The sequence below is a fragment of the Thamnophis sirtalis genome, unplaced genomic scaffold, assembly GCF_051295495.1.
Source record: "Thamnophis sirtalis isolate CommonGarterSnake01/CBP01778 unplaced genomic scaffold, rThaSir2_p1.2 scaffold_2, whole genome shotgun sequence".
NCBI classification, from domain to species: Eukaryota; Metazoa; Chordata; class Lepidosauria; order Squamata; family Natricidae; genus Thamnophis; species Thamnophis sirtalis.
This window is the reverse complement of record NW_028261382.1, coordinates 26784520-26811468: the sequence shown is the minus strand read 5'-3', so window position 1 is coordinate 26811468 and position 26949 is coordinate 26784520. Positions and strand designations below refer to the sequence as shown.

The 26949-nt window shown below is 46.6% G+C and overlaps 2 protein-coding genes across 3 annotated transcripts in view; both read right to left on the bottom strand.

Annotated features, from left to right (window-relative positions):
• Positions 1 to 274: 274 nt before the first annotated feature.
• On the bottom strand, positions 275 to 14014 carry LOC148048519 (uncharacterized). The gene is given in 3 exon segments (XM_087704530.1): positions 275 to 2600; positions 3524 to 3538; positions 12472 to 14014. Coding segments are annotated over 3 exon segments (2862 nt in total). The 5' UTR covers positions 13735 to 14014; the 3' UTR covers positions 275 to 1016.
• A 3031-nt stretch (positions 14015 to 17045) lies between these two features.
• Positions 17046 to 26949, bottom strand: part of SNAPC4 (small nuclear RNA activating complex polypeptide 4) — a 46796-nt gene continuing 36892 nt past the window's right edge. For both annotated transcript variants that reach the window (XM_087704525.1, XM_087704524.1), the window contains 5 exons: positions 25565 to 25672; positions 23177 to 23201; positions 20315 to 21963; positions 18347 to 18391; positions 17046 to 17693 (listed from right to left, as the gene is read on the bottom strand). In XM_087704525.1, the coding sequence (XP_087560651.1) occupies positions 17610 to 17693; positions 18347 to 18391; positions 20315 to 21963; positions 23177 to 23201; positions 25565 to 25672 (1911 nt within the window). In that variant the 3' untranslated portion in view covers positions 17046 to 17609. The remainder of the gene's footprint in view (positions 17694 to 18346; positions 18392 to 20314; positions 21964 to 23176; positions 23202 to 25564; positions 25673 to 26949) is intronic.

Genomic DNA, 26949 nt, shown 5'->3' with positions numbered 1-26949 from the left:
TGTAGAATGATAGAGAAAAAAGGAAATGATATGAAACAAAAATGGGCTTGTGGAAATACCATCCCCAAATGAACATAAACTGGGATTTGAAAGAGACACCTATAACAATAGAAAAAGAAAGGAAGGGAAGGAGGAAGGAAAGGAGGGGAGGAAGGTAGAGAATGGAGGGACGAAGGAATGGAAAAGAGTGGAGGGTGGAAGAGAGAGAAAGAGAAGGAGAGGAAGAAAAAGTGTGGAGGAGAGGTAGGGGAAGAAGAAAGAGGTAAGGAGAGGTGGGTGGAAGGGGGTGGAAGGGAGAGAAAGAGAAGGAGAGGAGGGAGGAAGAGAGAAAGAAGGAGAGAGGGTAGGAAGGAGAAGAGGGTAGGAGTAGGGGAGAGGTAAGGGAAGGAAGAAGGGGAAGTAGAGGAAGGAAGGAAGGGAGGGACAAAAGAAAAGAAAGAGAAAATAAGGTGGTATCATAGCAGGTGCAAAGGATGGTAAACAAAGCATTTCAAACTATACCTTATAACCTTTTAAATGGAATAATAATAATATAAGAATGGCAAAGAAAAAGAACCTATATACCTATAACTGTACATAAGAGAATAAATGACAGTAAAAATATAAACCACAATATAGGTAAATAATATTTGGTCATAAGTAGCTAAGTATAAATAAATAAAGAATTGTACATAAAAATGGATAACGAATAAGGAGATTATGAACGCAAGATAGAAATGTACAGAAGGGAAAACACTAACTGCAAAGAAACCGATTCGGAACTGCTGTATGATATTCGATGGAACATATTGTTCCTATGTTGTTTTTAACTCATGTGTTTGTTTCTGTTGATGTGCTTGTGTGTTTAAAATAAAAATTTATAAAAAGAAAAAAAAAGGAGTCAGTTTACAAGCGTCTGAATTTTGATCAAGTGACGTCAGTGTGAAAAACAGCCATAAGCCACTCTCTTCAGAGCCATTGTAACTTTGAACAATCACTAAATGAACTGCTGTAAGTTGGGGACTGACGGTATCTAGTTATTCTCCCATGTGGATTCTTTGATGTTTATAAAGACTTCCGCTCTCCTAGAAACTCTTTCCACGCTCCAGGAATTTATGAGGTTTTTCTCCTGTGTGGATCCTTTGATGTTGATAAAGGTTGCTCCTCCAATTGAAGCTCTTTCCACACTCCAGGCATTTAAGTGGTTTTTCTCCTGAGTGGATCCTTTGATGTGTATAAAGGCTGCTCTTCTGACTGAAGCTCTTTCCACACTCTAGACATTTATGAAGTTTTTCTCCTGTGTGGATCCACTCATGTGTATAAAGATGGTTCCTGTTACTGAAGCTCTTTCCACACTCCAGACATTTGTGAGGTTTTTCTCCTGTGTGGATCATTTGATGTTGATAAAGGTTGCCCTTCCGTCTGAAGCTCTTTCCACACTCCAGGCATATATGAGGTTTTTCTCCTGTGTGGATCTTTTGATGTATATAAAGGCTGTCCCTCCGACTGAAGCACTTTCCACATTCCAGGCATTTATGAGGTTTCCGTCCTGTGTGGATCTTTTGATGTGTATAAAGGTTGCTCCTCTGACTGAAGCTCTTTCCACACTCCAGGCATATATAAGGTTTTTCTCCTGTGTGTATGTTTTGATGTTGATAAAGGTTGCTCCTCTGACTGAAGCTCTTTCCACACTCCAAACATGTATGAGGTTTTTCTCCTCTATGGATCCTTTGATGTTTATTAAGGCTGCTGCTATGACCAAAGCTCTTTCCACACTCCAGACATGTATGAGGTTTTTCTCCTGTGTGGATCCTTTGATGTTGATAAAGCTTGCTCCTCTGACAGAAGGTCTTTCCACATTCTAGGCATGTATGTTTTCCTCCTGTGTGGATCCTTTGATGTGCATTAAGGTGGCTCTTCCGACTGAAGCTCTTTAAACACTCCAGGCATTGAAATGGTTTCTCTCCGGTGTGTATTCTTGCATGTTGGGTAAGTTTTGATCTCTGCCTGAAGCTCTTTCCACACTCCAGGCATTTATGAGGTTTTTCACCTGTGTGTATCCTTTGATGCACATAAAGGCTGCGACTTTGACTGAAGCTCTTTCCACACTCCAGGCATTCATGAGGTTTTTCTCCTGTGTGGATCCTTTGATGTTGATAAAGGCTGCTCCTGTGACTGAAGCTCTTTCCACACTCCAGGCATTTATGAGGTTTCTCTCCTGTGTGGATCTTGTGATGTCTATAAAGGTTGCTCCTCTGACTGAAGCTCTTTCCACATTCCAGGCATATATGAGATTTTTCTCCTGTGTGAATCCCTTGATGTTTATAAAGGTTGGCGCTTATACTGAAGCTCTTTCCACACTCCAGACATGTGTGAGGTTTTTCTCCTGTGTGGATCCTTTGATGTTGATAAAGGTTGCTGCTATGACTGAAGCTCTTTCCACACTCAAGACATGTATGAGGTTTTTCTCCTGTGTGGATTCTTTCATGCGTATAAAGGCTGCTGCTATGACTGAAGCTCTTTCCACACTCAAAGCATTTATATGGGTTTCCAAATGAGTGGATTTTTAGATGGTTCTCAAGATGGTCGTTTTTGTTGAAGGACTTTTCACATTCCGGGCACTGATATTTCCTTTCTTCCTCCTGGATCCTTTGGGGATTCCGGGGTCTTCCGAAGGAGCCTCCGCCCTCCAGGACCGTATCGGAGTCTGCGCCCGTTTCCACCTTCCCGCATCGCCCTCCAGGCAGCGGCCTTTCCCGGGGTCTCCCTGGGCTCATCCCTCCTGCAGTCCCGGAGCCTCCCGGCCTTTTCCCGCCGTCTCCCTGAGAAGCTGCGCCGCGATCTCCTACTCCCAGGCGGCGCTTCCTTCCTTCCTTCCCCCGCCGGGCTCCTCCGTCCTCCTGCAGAGGGGAGAGAGAGAGGGGGTGGGTGTCACAGTACCGCCCGCTTCCCGTCAGGAGAGGCCCAGGCCGAAGCCTCCGCAGCCTTCGGACGCATAAGAGACTCTCCCAGACTGCAACTCCCAGCATCCCCTGCGCCAAACCTGTATCATCCGGGCTCCTCTGTCGCCGTTTCAGGCAGCTCCCTCGTCTCCCGTTTCTTTTCCGGAAGTGGAGGCTTCACGCCCTTTTTTTTCCAGAGGTTCCGCCCCTAAGAGTCATCCTGCCAATCGCTGGCCTCTCCAGAGAGACCAATCGGCTTCCGTTTTCCTTCAAGCCAGAGAGCCCCTGTGCAGTGCCGAGGATTGCTTTCCTTCCGTTCGGAGGTGAAGCGGAGGTCTCCATTTGACCTTGGAGATACCGGGGTCTCTCCCTAGGCAGGGTGGGGTGGCAATCTGGGGTGGGGGCTCCTCCCTGCAGCTCCAAAGCCCCCTTTGCAAATATGCCGGGGCCGCAGAATCCCCTCCAGGACCCTCCCCTTAATATGTGGACACTCAGCCTCTTCTGGCCTCCAGGAAGGCCCCTTGCAGCTCATCCCCCATCTCCCCCCACTCGCCCCCTCCCTCCCCAGGAACAGGGGCCCGGGACTGGAGGGCCCCCACCGCCTTTGGGGGCTTTTCCTGGTTGATGCGTCGCCCCAAAGGCTGGAGGGGCTCCTGGTCCTTCTGCTCTCTTGCACTGCAGCTCCTCCTCGGCTGGGAGGCAATCCTGATGGAGCCCCTCCATAAGTCTTTAACCCTGTCAACCATCTCCCCAATGGCAACTTTCAAGATTTGACTTCATTTTAATGCTTTTGTTTTTGCAGGAAATCCCTGAGGTGTCTGAGGCTGGAGCCCAGTGAGGTCCGGAAGGCCTTTTTTTAGACCTGTGGAGGAAGTTCCCCTGTGAGCTAACCCAATAAGAACAACTGAGCTGGAAAAGGCCTTAGAGGTCTTCTAGTCCAACCTCCTTCTCAAGCAGGAGATCTTATCCCAAAAGTGCTTTGGGATCTTATCCCAAAAGTGCTTTTTAACCCTGTCAACCATCTCCCCAATGGCAACTTTCAAGGTTTGACTTCATTTTAATGTTCTTGTTTTTGCAGGAAATCCCTGAGGTGTCCGAGGCGTTTTTAGACCTCTGGAGGAAGTTCCCCTGTCAGCTAACAGAGTAAGAACAAGCGAGCTGGAAGGGGCCTTGGAGGCTTTCTAGTTCAACCCCCTTCTCAAGCAGGAGATCTTATCCCACAGGTGCTTTTTCAAGAGGCAGATGGACTTCATTTGCTTTTTTTTTGAAGACGTTTCACTTCTCATCCAAGAAGCTTCCTCCGTTTCATACCAAAGAAGCTTCTTGGATGACAAGCGAAACACCTTCAAAGGAAAACCAGAAAGTCCAGCTGCCTCTTGAAAAAATCACCTTTGGGACAACCAGGACGTGGATGAAGGAGAATCTCCATAGACATTCAGGATATTCCCAGACAAGTAGGAATATGCTGTGTTTGGAGGAGCTGGCAGAGTCTTCATTGGCTTCTATCTTATTTTTCTCCTTTTATTAAAGCGTGTCCTTGTGTAAATGTCATACATGCATCCATCCCCCACACTTGAAATAAGGTATTCAATTATGGGGGCCTGAAAAGCTAAAACCTGGGAGATTGAGGGTTGGTCAGTTTGGGGGATGTGGGCCAAGAGTTTCTCCATCATTCTCTGCCCCCTTTTTCAGGCCATGAGACTTGACTAGGGTCAGAATTATGAAATCAACGGCAAGAGTGGCTTGCAAAGGTGATAGGGACTCTCACAGTTCCCCATCAAAGAGCAAAAGCTCTCCCAAACACAAGGATCCAGGAATAGTAATAATTTTAGAAACATTCTCCCCCCCCCTTTGATCTCTATAATTAGTATCCTGCCTTGACTACAGTGGTGCCAAGTTTAAGGGCGGAGAATTTTTCTCCTCAAATTTCATACTACTGAATACATATAAAGATCCTTTCCAGAGGTCAATGGGAAAGCCAGCTGGAAGTCTAAAGTGGATCATAACTGCTGATGCTCTGCCAACTTCCTAAGAGTGAGAACGATTAATCAGTAGAATGGCTTGCCTTCAGAAGCTGTGGGTGCTCCATCTGTGGAGGCTTTTAAGAAGAGACTGAACTTGTCTGGAATGGTAAAGGGGCCGTGATGGTAAACCTAATGCCATAGCTAGCATGCGGAGCCGTATTTGCCGGCACGGCCCCCTTCACCTCTGGCGCCCATTATGATTTTCGGCCTTCCACAGGGGCGGGGGGAGGCCGTTTTCGGCCTCCACAGGCCTCAGAAAAGCCTAGAGGGCAAAAAACAGCCCAATAGGCCAACCAGAAGTTCGTTCTTCTGGTTGGCCATTTCGGCCTGTTTTTCATCCTTCCCAGGCTCTGGAGGCTTTCCTGAGGCCTAGGGAGGATGAAAATGGCTTCCCCCGGCCCCCTCCCCAGGATTCAAGAAAGCATTCAGAGCCTGTTGAGGGCAAAAATCCCTCCCTGCGTGGATGTTGTGCGCGCATGTACAGGGGTCACAACTTTAAAAAACAGCTATCACTGGTATAGGGCCAAAAGATTAGAACACAAAACCTCCAAGATCCCTTCCAATTATTGTTGTTTTCATTGTGTTGCTGTGCATGTACACCCAGAGCTTCTGCACTGTAGACATGTTCCTTGCGTGTCTAATTACACTTAATGGAATAAAATATTTAATTTCATTTGTAGTTTTATTATCATGATCATGATTATCACATAGCTTTTATGTACAATTATGCACCGAAGACAGATTCCTTGTGTGTCCAATCACACTTGGCCAATAAAAAACTCTACTCTCCTCTACTCTCAATTACTCAGACATGTATCATGACGGAAGGTCTTTCCACACTCAAGCAAGTTTACAGGTTTTTAAAAATGTGAATCCTTTGATATAGAAAAAAACGCTCGTCACTCAAGGGGTTTATATGGTTTTCCTCCTCTGTGGATTCTTTGATGTGAAGGGGTTGCTGTGAAGTGAATCGCTTGCCACTATCCAGGCATTTGCAGGCAGCCCTCGATTTACAACTACAATTCAGCCAGAATTTTTTCTTTCTAAGTGAAACATTGAAGTGGATTTTACGACCTTTCTTGCCAGTTCTGTAAATCACTCCAACTGTAACAGCGTTAAGTAAATTTGTTTTTCCCACTGACTTTGCTTGCAGGAAGGTCACAAAAGGTGACATGACCCCGGAACACTGCAACTGTCATAAAAAGGAGTCAATTTTTTTTTGATCAGATGACCATGAGGATGCTGCAATGGTCGCTAAGTGTGAAAAATGGTCGCAATGGTCGCTAAGTGAAAAATGGTCATCAGTCACTTTTTTCAATGCCATTGTAACTTTGGTCACTAAATGTTTTCCCCCTCCTCGAGACACCACACTTCTTCCTTCATTCCTCTTGCTTATCTACCTTCACCTTATCCGTCTTCTGCTCTTTTCCTCTCTTCTTTCCTTTCTCCTTCCATCCTCTTCTTTCCTCACTCACTCCCTCCTTTTCCTTCCTCCTTCCATTCTTTCATCTTCAGCTTGCCTATCTACCTTCTCTGTCTTTCCATCTCTCTCTTCCTCTTCGCTTCTGTTCCTCCTTCCATCCTTTCACCTTCCCTCCTTCCTATTTCTTCCTTCTTCCTTCCTTCTGCCTATCTACCTTCACCTTCTCTGTCTTTCTGCTCTTTCCCTGTCTTCCCCTTTCCTCCCTCCCTCCCTTCTTTCCTTTCTAGTTCCATCTTTTCTTCTTTCCTCCCTCCCTCCCCTTTTCTTTCTTCCTTCCTTCTTCCTCTTGCCTATCAACTTCATCCTCTTTGTCTTTCTGCTCTTTCCCTCTCTTCCCCTTCTCTTCCTACCTCCTTCCCTTTTCTCCCTCCCTTCTTCTTTTTCTTCCTTCCTTTCTTCTTCCATTTTCCTCCTCCTCCTTCCTCCTTCTTCCTTCTATTCTTTCGTTTCCATCCATCTTTTCTCCTTCCATCTTCTCCCCCTCCCCTTCTTCTTTTCCTTCCCCCTCCCTCCTTCCTTCCTCTCCTTCCCACTCTCTCCTTGGGAGGGGACAAAACCCAAGGGCTAACGGGGTTGGGGGTGGGGGGGGGGCAGCAGAGACCAAATAAAGTCAGAAGATCTTATTAAAACTTTCCTATTTGTTGGATCGCATTGCTGCAAACTTATAAACCAAATCAGGGGAACATTTTGCAACCGAGTGTGCTGCAAAGGGGGGAGGGAGGCAGCCCTGCCGTTTCCCCAGTTTTGCAAGGAATGAGAAACGGTGCTTTAATCCGAAGCAAAGGATGACTGCAATCGGAACCGCAGACAGGGAAGGAAAGATCCTTGTAGCACAAAACCCACCTTTGCATGGTTGTGAGAACATAGGTAAAACAAAAAAAAAGCACAGCGTCCCTCCGTCCTCTGAATGGGACTCAGTGTGACTCCAATTTGAATACTAGAACACGGAGCCAGGCGGGGAGATAAGCACCTTCATTTGCATTCTCTGCGACCATGATGCTTTGCGAGGAACAATCCCTGGTGCTCCCCGTGACTTTTTGCAGATTTTTCCTTTTGTACTTAAAAAAAAAATCGGGACTTTTTAAAAATGCCACAGAATGAGCTGTCAGCCTGACAAAATGCAATCCCTTCCTTCGTCCTCCTCCTCCTCTGTCACTAACAGCTGGGGGCTCAGAAATCAGAGCAAAAAGCCAGTCTTCCATCTCTTCCCTCTTCCTGGATTCACTCCAAAGTTTTTTTTTAAAATACATATTTTTTATTTCCATTTTCATAACATACAATCACATGTATACTATACATAGCCAGTATCATATAGTAATAAATCATCAACAACCCCCCAAAAAAGATAAAAGCCCATTGTTAGCTCTTCTGCTCTCCATGCACTTCTTTCTTCTACCTCTCTCCTACTTTCTATCTTCCTTCCCTCATCCTTTCCTGCTCTACTTCCCCTTCCCTTCTCCTCTCTCTACATTCCACTCCTCCTTATCCTCACCCTCATCTTCCCCCCTTACCCTCTCTCCTATCCCATCTTTCTCTCTACATTCCGCTCCTCCTTGTCCTCCTCATCTTCCCCACTTACCCTTTCCTCTCCCTCTCTTCCCATCTCCCTTCTGTTTCCCACTCTTCCTCTCATTGGTGTATTTCCGCTTCTGAGCCAACTCCAATCCATGTTGTACTTCCATAACAATATACTTAACATATCGTAGTTTTAAAGAAAAAACAAGAGAAAACAGTATACATGTGCAATCATATTACCTTAGAATTTAACACCCCTCGTCAAACCTCCCTCCCTCCTACCCTCCCCCCCAGCTCCCCCCCAGCCTTCCCTCCCCCAACTTCCCAGAACCCATACACGGTATAAATCTTTAACAAAAACAGTCTAAAATATATTGGGGGGAAAAAAAGAATAGAAAAATTGATAACTTCTTTACATCGAGCTTAGCTCCTCCTTGCGAAACTAACTTTAAACAATTTATATCAGTCCTGGTGTTAATCATAAGCTATCTGGAATTTCTTAGTCCCGTATTTATTTTGAATATAATCAATCCGTTTTTCCCCATCTCATTTATCCATATTTATTTTGTATATAATCAATCCATTTTACCTAGTCTCATTTATTTCTCTCGTTTAATTGGTGCTTACGATATGTAGGTATTTTAGCCATCTCGGCTAAATTTGTGACTTTCAGTGTCCTTTCTTGGATTATAGGCAAGTCTTCCTTCTTCTAGTATTGCGCCACTGACAACCTAACTATAGTTATTAAGTGCAAAGTCAAGTTAATCTCTACAGCTGTACATTCAGTCCATAGATGTACCCTTATTCATATTAAAAACAAAGTATTCTGCTAACAATTTTTACATTCATTAATATATTTCACATGTCTGAATAAATTTTCATTCAATCTCCCAACCCCTTCTTGATTGCGTTACCCCTCCCAACTCCATCCAAACTGGGTTATGAACTGATGAAACTCTGGCACATCTTTATCTTCTTCACCCTAGAAAACAAATCATTGGTAATTAGTTGATTGTTGTATTTTTAGTTGTTGACCCATTCGTCTACAGAAGGAAAAGGCTTTTTGACTGGGCAGCTCAACATGATTAAGGCCATTCTGCTCCTCCTTTGCGCTTCTTGCCCATGGGCATGTGTTGCCCTCTTCTCTAGCCGCCTGGTTAAAAAGGAGGAGCCCATCCAGGAAAACGAGGAACACGAAGGGGATCCCTGCCCCCGCGGATGGGCTCCGGACTAGCGGAGCCTCCCCTTCCTCCTTTTTAACCAGGCAATCTTTTTAACCAGGCGAACTTTGGCTGCTGCATAAGCCCACGGGCATGCGCTGCCCTCTTTTCTCTGATAGCTGCCTGGTTAAAAAGGAGGAGGTGGCTCCGCTGGTCCGGAGCCCATCTGCGGGGGAAGGGATCCCCTTGCGTTACTCGTCTTCCTGGATGGGCTCCGGACCAGCGGAGCCGCCTCCTCCTTTTAACTAGGCGGCTATCAGAGAGAAGAAGGTAGGGTGCCCCCGTGGCCTTGTGCAGCACCCGAATTCTCGCCTCCTGTTCTTCGGCTCTTGCACAATCCCAAGGGCACGTGCTGCCCAGTTTGCTGAATCCGGCGCGGCTTCAGAGAAAGAAGGCGTGCGAGAAAGGCTCCCCCCCCACATCTCCGCTGCCTGAACGTTTGAATGAAGGAGGCTGCAGGTTCCTTTGTCCTCGGCTATGCGATTTTCTTTCATTCTCTGCTGCCCGAACGAGTGAATGAGGCAGAGGGAGAATGAAAGGAGATTGCGTCCCTTCTGTCGCCCCGTTGCTCAGAAAAGCAACTCTGGGAAGGTCCTTTGGTGGCTGCAGGCGTCCTAGAACCTGCCTGCTAGCAAAGGACCCTCCCGAAGTTGCTTTTCTGAGCAACGGGGAGACAGAAGGGACAAAATACCAGACGCCAGGACGGGTATACAGGGTTGGGGGAGGGCAGGCTTACCTCTGGGTCCGGTCACAAAAATCTGGACTTTTTAAGAATACCCCGGGATGTGGGACAAATTGTGCGAAATCGTGACTGTCCTGCCAAAATCTGGTCACCTTAACCATCTCCCAATGGCAACTTTCAAGGTTTGACTTCATTTTAATGTTCTTGTTTTTGCAGGAAATACCTGAGGCGATCTGAGGCTGGAGCCCAGTGAGGTCCTGAAGGCGTTTTTAGACCTGTGGAGGAAGTTCCCCTGTCAGCTAACCCAATAAGAACAACTGAGCTGGAAAGGGCCTTAGAGGTCTTCTAGTCCAACCTCCTTCTCAAGCAGGAGATCTTATCCCAAAAGTGCTTTTTCAAGAGGCAACTGGACTTTATTTGCTTTTCTTTGAAGATGTTTCACTTCTCATCCAAGAAGCTTCCTCCGTTTTGTCGTACCAAAGAAGCTTCTTGGATGACAAGCGAAACACCTTCAAAGGAAAACCAGAAAGTCCAGCTGCCTCTTGAAAAATCACCTTTGGGACAACCATGACGTGGATGATGGAGAATCTCCATAGACAATCAGGACATTCCCAGTCAAGTAGGAATATGCTGTGTTTGGAGGAGCTGGCAGAGTCTTCATTGGCTTCTATGTTATTTTTCTCCTTTTATTAAAGCGTGTCCTTGTGTAAATGTCATACATGCATCCATCCCCCACACTTGAAATAAGGTATTCAATTATGGGGGCCTGAAAAGCTAAAACCTGGGAGATTGAGGGTTGGTCAGTTTGGGGGATGTGGGCCAAGAGTTTCTCCATCATTCTCTGCCCCCTTTTTCAGGCCATGAGACTTGACTAGGGTCAGAATTATGAAATCAACGGCAAGAGTGGCTTGCAAAGGTGATAGGGACTCTCACAGTTCCCCATCAAAGAGCAAAAGCTCTCCCAAACACAAGGATCCAGGAATAGTAATAATTTTAGAAACATTCTCCCCCCCCCCCCTTTGATCTCTATAATTAGTATCCTGCCTTGACTACAGTGATGCCAAGTTTAAGGGCGGAGAATTTTTCTCCTCAAATTTCATACTACTGAATACATATAAAGATCCTTTCCAGAGGTCAATGGGAAAGCCAGCTGGAAGTCTAAAGTGGATCATAACTGCTGATGCTCTGCCAACTTCCTAAGAGTGAGAACGATTAATCAGTAGAATGGCTTGCCTTCAGAAGCTGTGGGTGCTCCATCTGTGGAGGCTTTTAAGAAGAGACTGAACTTGTCTGGAATGGTAAAGGGGCCGTGATGGTAAACCTAATGCCATAGCTAGCATGCGGAGCCGTATTTGCCGGCACGGCCCCCTTCACCTCTGGCGCCCATTATGATTTTCGGCCTTCCACAGGGGCGGGGGGAGGCCGTTTTCGGCCTCCACAGGCCTCAGAAAAGCCTAGAGGGCAAAAAACAGCCCAATAGGCCAACCAGAAGTTCGTTCTTCTGGTGGGCCATTTCGGCCTGTTTTTCATCCTTCCCAGGCTCTGGAGGCTTTCCTGAGGCCTAGGGAGGATGAAAATGGCTTCCCCCGGCCCCCTCCCCAGGATTCAAGAAAGCATTCAGAGCCTGTTGAGGGCAAAAATCCCTCCCTGCGTGGATGTTGTGCGCGCATGTACAGGGGTCACAACTTTAAAAAACAGCTATCACTGGTATAGGGCCAAAAGATTAGAACACAAAACCTCCAAGATCCCTTCCAATTATTGTTGTTTTCATTGTGTTGCTGTGCATGTACACCCAGAGCTTCTGCACTGTAGACATGTTCCTTGCGTGTCTAATTACACTTAATGGAATAAAATATTTAATTTCATTTGTAGTTTTATTATCATGATCATGATTATCACATAGCTTTTATGTACAATTATGCACCGAAGACAGATTCCTTGTGTGTCCAATCACACTTGGCCAATAAAAAACTCTACTCTCCTCTACTCTCAATTACTCAGACATGTATCATGACGGAAGGTCTTTCCACACTCAATCAAGTTTACAGGTTTTTAAAAATGTGAATCCTTTGATATAGAAAAAAACGCTCGTCACTCAAGGGGTTTATATGGTTTTCCTCCTCTGTGGATTCTTTGATGTGAAGGGGTTGCTGTGAAGTGAATCGCTTGCCACTATCCAGGCATTTGCAGGCAGCCCTCGATTTACAACTACAATTCAGCCAGAATTTTTTCTTTCTAAGTGAAACATTGAAGTGGATTTTACGACCTTTCTTGCCAGTTCTGTAAATCACTCCAACTGTAACAGCGTTAAGTAAATTTGTTTTTCCCACTGACTTTGCTTGCAGGAAGGTCACAAAAGGTGACATGACCCCGGAACACTGCAACTGTCATAAAAAGGAGTCAGTTTACAAGCATCTGAATTTTGATCAAATGACGTCAGTGTGAAAAAAAGCCAAAAGCCACTCTCTTCAGAGCCATTGTAACTTTGAACAGTCACTAAATGAATTGCTGTAAGTTGGGGACTGACTGTATCTGGTTACTCTCCCATGTGGATTCTTTAATGGTTATAATGACTTCCGCTCTCCTAGAAACTCTTTCCACACTCCAGGATTTTATGATGCGTCACTCCTGGGTGAATCTTTTGATGTTTATAAAGGTTGCCCCTCTGACTGAAGCTCTTTCCACACTCCAGGCATATATGAGGTTTTTCTCCTGTGTGGATCCTTTGATGTTGATAAAGGGTGCCCCTCTGACTGAAACTCTTTCCACACTCCAGACAAGTATGAGGTTTTTCACCTGTGTGGATCCTTTGATGTTGATAAAGCTTGCTCCTCTCAGTGAAGCTCCTTCCACACTTCAGGCATGTATGAGGTTTTTCTCCTGTGTGGATCCTTTGATGTTGATAAAGATGGCCCCTCTGACTGAAGCTCTTTCCACACTCCAGGCATATATGAGGTTTTTCTCCTGTGTGGATCATTTGATGTCTATAAAGGGTGCTCCTCTGACTGAAGCTCTTTCCACACTCCATGCATTTATTAGGTTTTTCTCCTGTGTGGATCCTTTGATGTTGATAAAGGGAGCCCCTCACACTGAAGCTCTTTCCACACTCCTGACATGTATGAGGTTTTTCTCCTGTGTGGATTCTTTGATGTTGATAAAGCTGGCTCCTCTCACTGAAGCTCTTTCCACACTCCAGGCATTTATGAGGTTTTTCTCCTGTGTGGATCCTTTGATGTTGATAAAGGTGGCCCCTCTGACTGAAGCTCTTTCCACACTCCAGGCATTTAAATGGTTTCTCTCCCGTGTGCATTCTTGCATGTTGTGTAAGTTTTGATCTCTGATTGAAGCTCTTTCCACACTCAAAGCATTTATGTGGGTTTCCAAATGAGTGGATTTTTAGATGGTTTTCAAGATGGTCATTTCTGTTGAAGGACTTTTCACATTCCGGGCACTGATATTTCCTTCCTTCCTCCTGGATCCTTTGGGGATTCCGGGGTCTTCTAAAGGACCCTCTGCTCTCCAGGCATTTCTCCTCTTTCTCTCCCCAATGGATCCTTTGATGTCTATAAAGGCTGCTCCTCTGACTGAAGCTCTGTCCACACTCCAGGCACTTATGAGGTTTCTCTCCTGTATGGATTCTTGCATGTTGCCGAAGTTCTGCTCTATAATTGAAGCTCTTTCCACACTCAAAGCATTTATGTGGGTTTCCAAATGAGTGGATTTTTAGATGGTTCTCAAGATGGTCGTTTCTCTTGAAGGATTTTTCACATTCCGGGCACTGATGTTTCTCTTCTTCCTCCTGGATCCTTTGGGGTTCCGGGGTCTTCCGAAGTAGCCTCCGCCCTCCAGGACCGTCTCGGGGTCTCCGCCCGTCTCCTCCTTCCCGCATCGCCTCCAGACAGCGGCCTTTCCCGGGATCCCCCTGGGCTCATCCCTCCTGCAGCCCCGGAGCCTCCCGGCCTTTCCCCGCCGTCTCCCTGAGAAACTGCGCCTCGATCTCCTGCTCTCAGACAGCTCTTCCTTCCTTCCTCCGCCGGGCTCATTCGTCCTCCTGCAGGGTGGGCGGGGAGAGAGAGAGAGAGGCGGGTCACAGTTCCGCCCCCTTCCCGTCAGGAGAGGCCCAGGCCGAACCCTCTGAAACTTTCGGACTGCAACTCCCAGCATCCCCTGCGCCAAACCTGCAGGAGGACGAATGAGCCGGGCTCCTCTGTCGCCATTTCAGGCAGCTCCCTCGTTGTCCGTTTCTTTTCCGGAAGTGGAGGCTTCACGCCCTTTTTTCTCCAGAGGTTCCGCCTGTTGCTTTGGAGGAGCCGCCCCTAAGAGTCATCCTGCCAATCGCTTGCCTCTCCAGAGCGACCAATCGGCTTCCGCCTTCCTTCAAGCCAGATGGGTCCTGCGCAGTGCCGAGGATTGCTTTCCTTCCGTTCGGAGGTGAGGCGGAAGTCTCCCTTTGATCTTGGAGGTGCCTCTTTTGCCCCCCCCCTTTGCCCCCTCCCCCCCACCCGGGGTCTCTCCCTAGGCAGGCGGGGGGGGAATCGGGGGGGGGGGGCTTCTCCCAGCAGCTCCTGAACCCCCAAAGCCCTCTTTGCAAATCTGCCAGGAGTGGAGAGAATCCCCTCCAGCACCCCCCCCCTTAATATGTGGATCCTCAGCCTCTTCTGACCTCCAGGAAGGCCCCTTGCAGCCCCTCCCCCAGCTTCTTGCCCCCCTACTCGCCCCCTCCCTCCCCAGGAAGAGGGACCCGGGGCTGGAGGGCCCCCAACGCCTTGGGGGGCTTTTCCTGGTTGATGCGTCGCCCCAAAGGCTGGAGGGGCTCCTGGTCCTTCTGCTCTCTTGCACTGCAGCTCCTCCTCGGCTGGGAGGCGATCCTGATGGAGCCCCTCCATAAGTCTTTAACCTTAGATGTCAACCATCTCCCCAATGGCAACTTTCAAGGTTTGACTTCGTTTTAATGTTCTTGTTTTTGCAGGAAATCCCTGAGGCGATCTGAGGTTGGAGCCCAGTGAGGTCCGGAAGGCCTTTTTTTAGACCTGTGGAGGAAGTTCCCCTGTCAGCTAACCCAATAAAAACAACTGAGCTGGAAAGGGCCTTAGAGGTCTTCTAGTCCAACCTCCTTCTCAAGCAGGAGATCTTATCCCAAAAGTGCTTTTTCAAGAGGCAACTGGACTTTATTTGCTTTTCTTTGAAGATGTTTCACTTCTCATCCAAGAAGCTTCCTCCGTTCTGTCGTACCAAAGAAGCTTCTTGGATGACAAGCGAAACACCTTCAAAGGAAAACCAGAAAGTCCAGCTGCCTCTTGAAAAATCACCTTTGGGACAACCATGAGAATCTCTATAGATATTCAGGATATTCCCAGACAAGTAGGAATATGCTGTGTTTGGAGGAGCTGGCAGAGTCTTCATTGGCTTCTATGTTATTTTTCTCCTTTTATTAAAGCGTGTCCTTGTGTAAATGTCATACATGCATCCATTCCCCACACTTGAAATAAGGTATTCAATTCTCGGATCTGAGAAGCTGAAGCCTGAGGGCCAGAGGGGTGACCAGTTTGAGGGATGGGGGCCAACAGCTTCTCCATCATTCTCTGCCCGTTTTCAGGCCATGAGACTTGACTAGGGTCAGAATTATGAAATCAATGGCAAGTGTGGCTTGCAAAGGTGATAAGGATTCCTGGCAGCTCTTCACATCTAAGGGGGTTTCATATTTGCTGCAGGCCGTCCACTGGGAAGGAGGGGAACTAGGCCATTGCCTGAAAGGAGTCGGTGGGACCAGAGACCCCATTCACACAACACGCCTCCCACTCCTGGCTTTGCACATCCTGAGCCCCGGCTGGGTTCACAGGCTGACTGCATGAAAAGTTAACCTGACACCAGCCAAGCTGAGAAGGCCATGCAAATGCAGCCATGAGGGCTTCCTTTCCTGGGGGTCGCATCTGATGAGAAAACACCTGGGGAGCCATCAAAAGAGCCCTTCTCCCTCCAGGTGTGTCTCCTCCTTTGCAGGAGACCATCATGGTTTCATTGTTTCCCCACCACCCCTGCGAGGTAGGGCAGCCCCTCAACTGCAAAACAACAATCACGGTTACTATTGGTTATTCTTTACTGTTGCTTCAATAAAATTTCCTTTTTTCTTATTGTTTGTTTAGTGTTTGCCCAATTCTCTGTTGCCTTAATAGTTTAACTGGCATCACATCACCAATTATTTAAAAATTGTTTTGCATCATTGTATGCTTTCTTTGAAGGGGTGCAACTTTTGCAAATTGTGCCAGGGATGTGAGTTCAATTGTATTCAGTGTATATCTCCCTCGCAAAATTAATTGAACCAGTCAATTGTGCTGTATTTCAATGTATCGCTCAGCAGGGTTGCCTCCTTTTCCTGGAAGAAGCCACTGGCATCTCGGCCTTTCTGTCTTCCCTGGAACACATCTGTCCCAACACAGCTGGTAGGCAAGAAGCCAAGGAAGGCAGATGGGTGGGTTGCAGTGTCCAAAGCTGCTTCCTTTCTGGTAGCTTCTTAGTGCCTGCATGTAACCCTTCCCTCCAAAAAGCTTTTGGATAATCATGAAGGAATTGAATACAATTTTTAAAAATAGAGTAAACAATCTTGAGAAAACTGAAGGGACATTTTGAAAAGTTGTTTACAACCATTGTCAAGTTTTACAGCTGAATTGCAAAAAAGTTTATTGTCGTGGAATGTTTTTATTGCCTTGAACTGCAATCATCATTCTACCTCCTTTTGTGGTTTATAAATAAGTCAGAGTGGAATATTTTTTACAATGTTTTTAAATTTCTAATATGTTTATTTTGTGGATATAACTAGTGGAAAAAGTTGCCTCCAGAAGTTGTGGGTGCTTCTTCACTGGAGGTTTGTCTGGAATGGTATAGGATCTCTTGCTTGAGTAGGGAATGGACTAGAAGACCTCCAAGGTCCCTTCCAGTTCTACTCTGATTGAAATGCACAAAGTTTTCTGAAGAGCTAATAAATTCCTTGTACATTTATCACAGCTCTAATCCAATAAGGCAGATGTGGATACCTACCCTTCATTGCCATTTGAAATTGTGTGCGTCAACAACTTGACCAAGTGCTGAATCACCAACTCTAACATATAAGGATATATAAACTTCTGAACCATTTTACTATTATTTCCATAATCAGTAAAAAATAACCATAACTATTTGAACTAAACCAATAGTACTTCAGTGAAAGGACCATTTTACTATTTATTTTACTTTATGGTTTGTTTAGTGATTGTACTATTCTCTACTACCTCATAGTTTAATTTGAATCACATTACAAATTATTTAAACATTGTTTTTCCTGATCACTTCTGGGGTCCCTTCTGTTATTCTGTTACTGGCCAGTTTGGGGGAGCAGGGCTCCTTAATCCTGCCTTTCACACATGCAAAGCTTCTCCCCCTAATATCTCTCATACCAGATGGTCAGAAATAAAACCCAGCCTTGTGAAACACAAAGATTTTAATGCAAAACAGACAAACTCAACTCCAAATTGAATAAAAAATTTAAAACTTATTCGAAGCAGTTGCTATTCCAATTTTCGGAGCCCGTTTGCTTGCTTGCACACAAGTCTACACAGGGATTCAACTGACAGCTGTCTTAGAAGCATAACTTTGCTTCACATCGTGCTCTGGGAAACAAAATGAGAAACAGTCCGTATAACCCAAATAGCTTTCTTCAAGGACCCCTATAAGTCAACGTAGCAACTGCCAGTAACTTCCTGCTTCTCCTTTCCTTGAATGTCACTCCCATCACTGGGCTGGAGTATCCCTGGGAGTTGGTGCCAATAGCCTCCTTGGGAGAAGCAACTCAGGGGGAAGGAAGCTTGCAAGAAGCTGTAGGAAAAAATCCTATATTTTAGAGAACTGTGTCTCAGCTGTACACACAAAGCACTTGGTCCCATCCTTTGGTTGACAAAACACAAAAAGTGACATGCCCCAACAAAATAAACCTTTATCGTGGCTTAGCACACAGATCCAGCATGCCGGGACAGTCCCACTGCCACAAATAAGAGCAAAAAGGGCATTTGTTTGTCAGACGGTGCGATGTTCACAATCCGATTGGACGTCCAGGACTCATGCCAATTCCCGCATGTTTCCATCCTCCAAAGTCCCAGAATTCCCAGTGCTGACCATGCCAGCTGGGGACTTCTGGAAGTCGCAATCCCAGCCTTTGTGATTACGCCAGACGGGGTAAGACTGCTTGAGAAGGAAGGAAGGAAGGAAGGCAATTTCCCCGCATCCTAAGACAGGAGATGCTGCTAATTGTCAAAATCGACCCAGTGGCAAAGATGACGAGATAGAATTTTGCCTCGGCTTTGAGGTTTCCTCTCCGGACCGAACATGGGAACAACGGGGTCCAGAGGGCAATCGTCGGGGTCCCCAGAAACACACGCTTGGGCTTAGGAATAAAGAGAGTAATGGAACCAAAGGGGCTGCCGCCGTCACAGAGGGACTCCCCTTTTGTGGAGACGCTGGCTTCTTCGTACCTTGCCTGGGCAGCCGTGGTCTGAGTCGACATCCATTCCAGACTCCTAAAAAGACGACAAGATTCACAGATGCAACCCAAGACCAATTGTAGACACAGACGGATTCCTGGGCTTGGCCTATTGCCTGCATCCTTTACTCCGCAAACCCACATTCTCTGTGTGGTTTCAGTCTCCCCCCCCCCCCCCAATCCCTGATGAATGGATTCAACTCTCAGGATTTCCCCAACTGGCTGAGCCAAGGCTAAGAACTTTACTATTGGATATTTATTTTCTTGGTCACCAAGAAACATGAAAGGTACACCACACACACACACACACACACACACACACACACAGATGTTTTCATACCCAGGAGAATGTCCCAATATCTCTATCAGGACATCTCTATCCTAGGCTTTCTATATCCAAAGCCTTCCTTGGCTTCCATCAATGTATCATGTTTGATTTACAGGCTGGGGGCCTCTGGAAGGACACTCTGCTTAGGCTAAGCATACAACCCTATTTGCTTTGGAAAATAGCTTGAACCCACCTCCACCCCACCTCTCTTGGCAGCCCTTCAAATATTGGAAGATGCTCCCCTGGTCCTTCTCTTCCCTAGACCAGCCAGGCCCAGTTCCTGCAACCGTCCATCGTATGTTTTAGCCTCCAGTCCCCTCATCATCTTGGTTACTCTGCCCTCTTTCTAGAGTCTCAACAGCTTTTTTATAGGGTGGTGACCAAAACTGGATACGGTACTCTAGGTGTGGTCTTACTAAGGCTTTATAGAGTGGTATTAGTACCTCCCTTGATCTTGATTGAATCCCTCTGTTAATGCAATTTAGGATTGCGTTGGCTTTTTTGGCTCCTATTTAGTTGGTTGTCCACTAAGCCTCCAAGATCCCTCTCACAGTTACTGCTATTAAGCCCGGTTTCACCCAGTCTATATGTCCTTTGGGTTTTTCTTACCTAAGGGTAGGACTGGACTTTTCTCTCCCTTGAATTTCATTTTGTTCGATAGGGCCCAGTGTTCAAGTCTGTCAAGATCCATCAGGTTACTTGGAGGACCACCTGTCTGTCATTTGCTTTTGCTCACCCCAGAATGAATGAGGGAGTTGGGCACTCTCTGCAATCCCCCTTTTAATTAAGCAGCATCATTTTGGGGTACCCAGCAGTTCTCCCTTCTACATCACAACACCGGTCTGTGTGGTACAGCAACCTGCTAAGATCCAGGTGCCTTCAGCCCTCTCAGATTTGTGGAAGGGCCTACAACCTTGATCGATCGTTGGACAATTTTGGCTGGGATGCCAAATTGAGTTCTTGTTGATTGTTCCGCAGTTCTTTTTATTATTTACAAACACATTGTTTTAAAGACCTCTGAGATGCTGCTTGTCGCTGTTGATTTGTATTGATTATGTTGTTTTGTTCGCTGAGGTTTGATTCCTTGTTTATACCCAGAGTCAATTTATAGGTGCGGCCAGTGGTGAAATTCAATTTTTTTTACTACCGGTTCTGTGGGCGTGGCAGAGGAAGGATACTGCAAAATCCCCATTCCCTTCCCACTCTGGGGCCAGCAGAGGTGGTATTTGCTGGTTCTCCGAAGTACTCAAAATTTCCACTACCGGTTCTCCAGAACCTGCTGAATTTCACCCCTGGGTGCGACCATAAATAGCAATAGCACTTATATCCTGCTTTACAATGCTTTATAGCCCTCTCTAAGCAGTTTACAGGGTCAGCCTATTGCCCCCAACAATCTGGGTCCTCATTTTACCCACCTCGGAAGGACGGAAGGCTGAGTTAACCTTGAGCCTGGTGAGATTTGATCTGCCAAATTGCAGGCAGCCAGCAATCAGCAGAAGTAGCCTGCAGTACTGCACTCTGAGCACTGTTGTACCATGGCTCTTAAATTGTGTTATTTGTAGTAAGATACCACAGGTCTACTTAGAAAAAAGCACTAAAATCTCTCTTAAGGATTCCCACCACCAAGATTACCTCTAGTTCCTCGCTGGCCTCCCTTATCTCAGGAGGGCCATCTCTGGTTGCTTCTTGGGGTTGTCTCTCAGCTTCCTCCTCTTCTTCCTCCTCCTCTTCCAAAGATGAGCTGGACTCTTCTCCCTGGCTGCTCTCCCACCACCTGCCCCCCGAGAGGGTCGTGGCCACCCGGGGAGGGGGCAGTGCGGCCAGAGCAGCTGGGAAACTAAAGGCCGCCATGAACCGTTGTCTCAGGAGCCGATAGGCAGGGTTGTCCTGGAGCTTCTGGCGCACCATGTCCCTCAAGGCCTCCAGGTCTGGCTGGCCAGCCTCTTCCTGCCGCCCTTCAGGGTCCAGAAGAGAGGCAGCGCTCTGCTCCAGGGAAGATTTATTTAGCAGCAGCCCCGAGAGGGTTTTCAAGCTGCACAGAAACGGGGGCAGATACGGCAGGCCCCTTCCCAGTGAGGGAGCCCTGGCCTCCCGGCTCTCCTTGGCCCATGCTTTCACTGCCGGCTCTGCTTCTAGGGAAAGGAGACGAGAAAGGGGGCAGGCTGCGCCCTCCTGGGGTGGGCATGGCGTGTGGCAGGCCTGTGGGGCTGGGTCAGAGGGGACCTCCAGAGCGGCTGGGCCTTGATTGGGATGGGGCGGGGGCAAAGCCTCTGAATTGGGGGTGGGGGTGGCAGTCCCTCCGAAGACACTGCAAGACAAGGAAGGTGCCCCGGAACCAGCAGGGGACGGAGGGCACCCCGATTCTGTGGAGTTCCCAAGAAGCGGTGCAGGAGGAAGAGGTGGAACATCCCTCAGCTGAGTGTCTGCATCATTCTGTGGGCAGCCAGAAGGAATGGGAGGTCCCTCCACCACCGGAACTCCAGGAGTTGGGGTTGGGATCTTGGCCGAAGTCTCCACAGGCTGGCTGGGATTTGACGGAGTAGCAGAGCCACTGGCCAGTGGCTTCCCTTGACTGGGGATACTCAGCAGAGTGACCGGGAGAAGGCCTTGAGGGGTCAGCACCCAACTGATGGGCAGGGTGGGTTGGACAACTGCACTGCGCTGTGAGTGGGCAGCTACCAGGTGGGGTAAAGCACCAGAGGCCGGAGAGGGATGAAGAGCATCTCCCGGGATGGAGTTCACGTTAGCAAAAGTCCCCACAGGCGTTCCGGCCACTTTAGGAGCCCCCTGATGCGCAAAGCTCTCTTGGCCGCCGTCTCTGCCTTCTTCTCTAGCTGCCTCATCCTTGTTCCCATTGCAGGGAAGGGACCTCTCCTGAGAGCCCCCCGCCAGGTCTGTTGGAGGGGCTGAGTCCCTTCCAGACAATGTCCCCAAGGGGATGGAAGCTGATGCAGGAGGTGGCCTTAGTGACGCCTGGCTGGCCGTGGGAGCAGGGGTGCAGTTGGCCAACGGGGCAGTGGGACCCCTTGTCTGTGGGACCATGACAGAGGTAGAGAGGAGCAGCTGAGGGGCGACGAAGATCCTCTTCTGGGTGCCCTTCCTGGCCGTCTGCTCGCGCAGTCTCTTCTCCCGCAGCAGTTCCGAGACAGTTTTCAGCTTGGGGGCCGGGCCAGGTGACGAATGGGCCTTCCATGTGTTGGTGGGGATGGGCCCCTCTTTAGCCTTCAAGGGAATCAGCTTCTTGTTGATCTGGCTGCTGGCCGCTGGGGGGCCGGGCTGAGCTGGGCAGAAATAAAGCAGAAGCTCCAACTTCAGATCTTTGCAGCCACTCAACCCCCCCCCCCCAAAAACCTGCTCCATAAAGCCCTCCAGCTGTGCCATTTGGAGACAGGACACAATCCTGTTAGAGCCCAAGGTTCTCCTCCTTGCCTTCTGTCCTTCCATCACCTGCCAGGGCCTGACTTCAAAGAGTCCCAATCCTCCAAGGGGCAGCCCTTTGGCTCTGGAATCTCAGCCAGCCCCTGGACCAGGACCAGCAGTGGGATTCAACATTTTTTACTACCGGTTCTGTGGGCTTGGTGGGTGTGGCAGGGGAAGGAAACTGCAAAATCCCCAATTCATCCCGACCAGCTGGGACTCGGGAGGCAGAGAATAGATGGGGGCGGGCAAGTCAGAGGTGGTATTTACCAGTTCTCTGAATTACCATAGTTTTTGGAGTATAAGATGCAACATTATTTTGAAGAGGTAAATTTGTTCAAAAAAGTTTTTGCACTCTGCAGACCTTCCAAACCCTCTGAATGCCTCCTTTTTTGCCAAAAAAAAGGGCATGCATAGCCTTTAGGCAGCTTGTAGAGTGCTCCTGAGGGCTGGGGAGGGCAAAAACAAGAAAAAAAACAGACCATTTTTTGCTCGTTTTTGCCCTCCCTAGCCCCCAGGAGCACTTTGCAAGCCTCCCAAACCCTCTGCACGTCCATTTTTGCAAAGTGGATGGGGTTTCAGGAGGCAAAAAATGCTGTATTCAGTGTATAAGATGCACCGAAGATTTTCACCCTCTTTTTTTGGGGGGGGGGAAAGGTGCGTCTTATACGCCAAAAAATACAGCACTCAAAATTTCCACTACTGGTTCTCCAGAACTGGTCAGAACCTGCTGAATAACCACTTCTGACTAGAACCCTCTGTTGGCTCAGTTTCACCTTCAGGCATCTGCTCCTACTATTGGGGGAAAATAGGTGGGAAGCATCTAGGCAGGGGCCACAGTGAGTTCCAGGGCAAGGAAAGGCTTCTGACAGCAGCCTGAGGAGTTTGGAGCTTGAGATGTGAGCATAGGTCCTGAGTATCCCATCTTACGTCCAGGCTGGCGGTGCTCCTTGGACCTGGCATGCCCACAGATTGGCACTTGGACCTGGCAAGGACTGCAAAGTAGGCCGGGAATCAGCACCCTCCACCCCATGTTCTGCAGAAAAACTGTAAGCAAAAATAGGAGGAGACACACACCTCTGGCATCCTGGGAAGACGAGGGCTACGAAGGAAAAGAGAATCGGCTTCAGAGAGTGGCAGGCTCTTCCCCTGCCCCTATGCTTATCTATCGGACTCAGGGGCAATAGTGATCCCAGAATGACTTTCCTCACAAACTCTCCCACACTAAAAAGGCAGGCAAGGATCTGGGATCTACTGCTTGAAAAGCAGAAAATTCTGCTTGGGGGATTTGTTTAGTAAGCTATGAATCCATTTCTGAATTATCATCTTCATCTTTTAACGACCCCATAATCCCTTGTGGGGTGGACGCTGGGCAACTGAATGGAGCGGAGTGTTTCCTGGATGCCCTTCCTATTGCCAGAGCGGAGTTTTGTTCAGCAGATATATTCTCATGGTGCCGAGAGAGAGAGAAATACCTGCCTCCACCTAGGATCGAACTCACAGCCTCCGGATTGTGAAGCGAGAGCTCCATCTCTAGGCTACCACACCACTCTACCTATTTCGGATCTATGATTTCCAGAAAATCGATCCACCCTAATTGTAGTGAAGGACTCCTAATATTGCCTCCGTTGCTTTGCCAAGAAGAAAAGCCCCCAAGGATGAAGGTGAGGACCTCTCCCCTAACACCCAAGAAGCCAACTGTGAGCAGGGATTCCAGCACTGTTCCCTCTAAGGTGCGTGGGTGAGAGATGAAGCGAGAGCCAATCCGGGTCATTCCCTCCAAGAGGCAACTTTCCCATCGAATGACTCGCTGCCCTAGACTCGAGGAGACCCTCTGCAGTCCCTCTCATCCGTCCGGGATGCCAGCAAGAGTGTTGGGCTGAAGGAAGGAGGGATTCTCTCTCTCCCTCTCTTTAAGAGAGAGAGAGAGGAAGGGAGGGAGAGAGGGAGGGAGGAAGAGAGTGAGTGAGTGAGAGAGAGTTAGTTAGTTAGTTAGTTGGTGGGCAGACTTAGCACTTTGTTAAGTTTGTTTCTCTGTGTGTTGTGTGTTGTGTATGTCTCAATGGGTGCAATTGTGCAAGCATTTTTTTCCTCTTTAAAAGAATTGTTGGATTTCTCCTCACCAAACCTTTAAGACTGAAAGAGTTAGAGTTGAAATATAAAGAGATTGTCAATTGCCATACTGTTAGGTTGATAGGCAATTATGGACTATCTTGATTATATCCTCCTTAGAAAGAATATGCTACTGTATGGTTGAGAAAAAGATCAAACTTCATTCCATGGAAACCCAACAAAGTTCATAGGGAAGGTTTCTTTCTATGATGGGCTTCTTGGGTCAACAGTGAATATCAGTTATCAAAAATGTAGGTAGAAAATTAAGCAGACAGTAGGCAATTACAAAAAGGGAAGCCAACTTTCTGAATTCTGTTTCTTTGCACTTAGTGACTTATAAATAGACTAATGTTCTGAAAACCTGACCTAAATTACTATATCATGGATCCCGTTGATTCGGGATGCATGCGACTCTACAGCGAAGGGATTGGCGATGCCGTACCGACGCTAAAGACTTAAGTCAAGTAAGTCAAATTACTATACATTTTAAATAGCTGTAAAGCTATGCTGAAAAAGTTGTTCTCATGGTATTGTGATAAATTCAATAAAAAGAAGGGAATTCTTGATGAATTTAAGGAGAAATGAGAGTATTGGACAGTAAATGGACAAATAAAATTACCAATCAAAGATAATATTTGCACCTCAGGGTTGAAATGAGATGTTCTCTCTTATTCTTTCCTCTTCCTCTCTTCTCTCTCTGTCTCTCTCATCCTCTTTCTCTTTCTCTCTCATCCTCTTTCTCTTTCTCTCTCTTCTCTTTCTCTCTCCCTCTTTTCCATTCTTCTGTCACTTTCTCCTTCTCCCTTCTCTCTCCTCTTTGTCTCTTTCTGTCTCTTTCACCCTCTTTCTCTGTCTCTCTTTCTCTCTCCTTCTTTCCCACTCTTCTGTCACTTTCTCTGTCCTTCTCTGTCTCTTTCTGTCTCTCTTCCCTCTTTTTTTCTTCCTCTCTCCCACTCTTTTATCACTTTCTCTCTACTGCCCAACCTGTCCCCATACTTATCTTCGATTGACCATGTTTGCAATAATTTACCTTCTTTCCTAAATAGGCGCAGTTCCCTTACTGGATCCCTCGCTCACTCAAACACACACACACACACACTCACAAAACCATTTTTCTCCATTCCAATTTGGATCCTATAAATCAATTGCTCTGTGAAACATCTGTGAAAAAAAACCAGGTGCTCAGGCATGAAAATGTGCTGCTCAAATACTATACTTTAACGCACACACTGAAAAAAAATTAGAGGGAACATTGGATTCCAGCTCTCCATGGCTTCCCCGTTAGGAAAGATCTTGCCCTGCCTGTCCTCCTCCTCCCTTGGTTTTGACGAAGAGATGCAAAGGAGACCAGACCTGCTTGTTGTTGCCCACAGGCGCAATGATGGTCTTCAGCAGCTCCGGCTGCCGGGATTTCCTTTTCTGAATCACCTTCATGCAGCCGTCCACGTCGATATGAAGGAGCTGAGAGAAAGAGAGATGGGAGGGATCAGTCTCTGGCGAGGCGAAAGGCTCGGACGAGAAAGGAAGAGCATCCTCAGAAAAGGTGACAATAAAGTTTTTCTATTCTGTTCTGTTCTATTTCTATTCTATTTCTATTCTATTTCTATTCTATTTCTATTCTATTTCTATTCTATTTCTATTCTATTTCTATTCTATTTCTATTCTATTTCTATTCTATTTCTATTCTATTTCTATTCTATTTCTATTCTATTTCTATTCTATTTCTATTCTATTTCTATTCTATTTCTATTCTATTTCTATTCTATTTCTATTCTATTTCTATTCTATTTCTATTCTATTTCTATTCTATTTCTATTCTATTTCTATTCTATTTCTATTCTATTTCTATTCTATTTCTATTCTATTTCTATTCTATTTCTATTCTATTTCTATTCTATTTCTATTCTATTTCTATTCTATTTCTATTCTATTTCTATTCTATTTCTATTCTATTTCTATTCTATTTCTATTCTAATTCTATTCTAATTCAATCCTAATTCTATTCTATTCTATTTCTATTTCTATTCTATTTCTATTCTATTTCTATTCTATTTCTATTCTATTTCTATTCTATTTCTATTTCTATTCTATTTCTATTCTATTCTTTCTATTCTAATTCTATTTCTATTCTAATTCAATCCTAATTCTAATTCTATTCTAATTCTATTTCTATTCTAATTCAATCCTAATTCTGTTCTATTCTATTTCTGTTCTATTCTATTTCTTTTCTATTCTATTTCTATCCTATCCCATCCCATTCCAATTTCTCTTCTCTATCCTATTCTAATTCTATTCTATTCTATTCTATTTCTATCCTATCCTATCCTATCCCATCCCATTCCAATTTCTCTTCTTTATCCTATCCTATTTCTCTTCTATTGAGTGGGGGCTGGTGAAAAGGGGCTTATGAGCATACGGGAGTCTGTTCAACCCAGTCATGACTCGTGATACCCACCAAACAGGTCAGTCACATGGCCCACCCGATTTTAAAACCCTTTTTGCAGAACAGGACCGTTCAACAAAACCTGCCGTCTTTAAGTGAACCAATGGATCACGACAGACACCTCTTTTTTTTGCCGAAAACTGGAAGCAAACATTGGGGGTTGGTAAAAAACATAATTCCATGAGGCTACGGGACCAAGGGGTGCTGCAAATAGACCTTAAATGTGGCTTGGTTGCCGAGTGCCTGGAATGAGGTCCCACGACCAGAGCGAGGGGTGGGAGGCAACTGCCAGAAC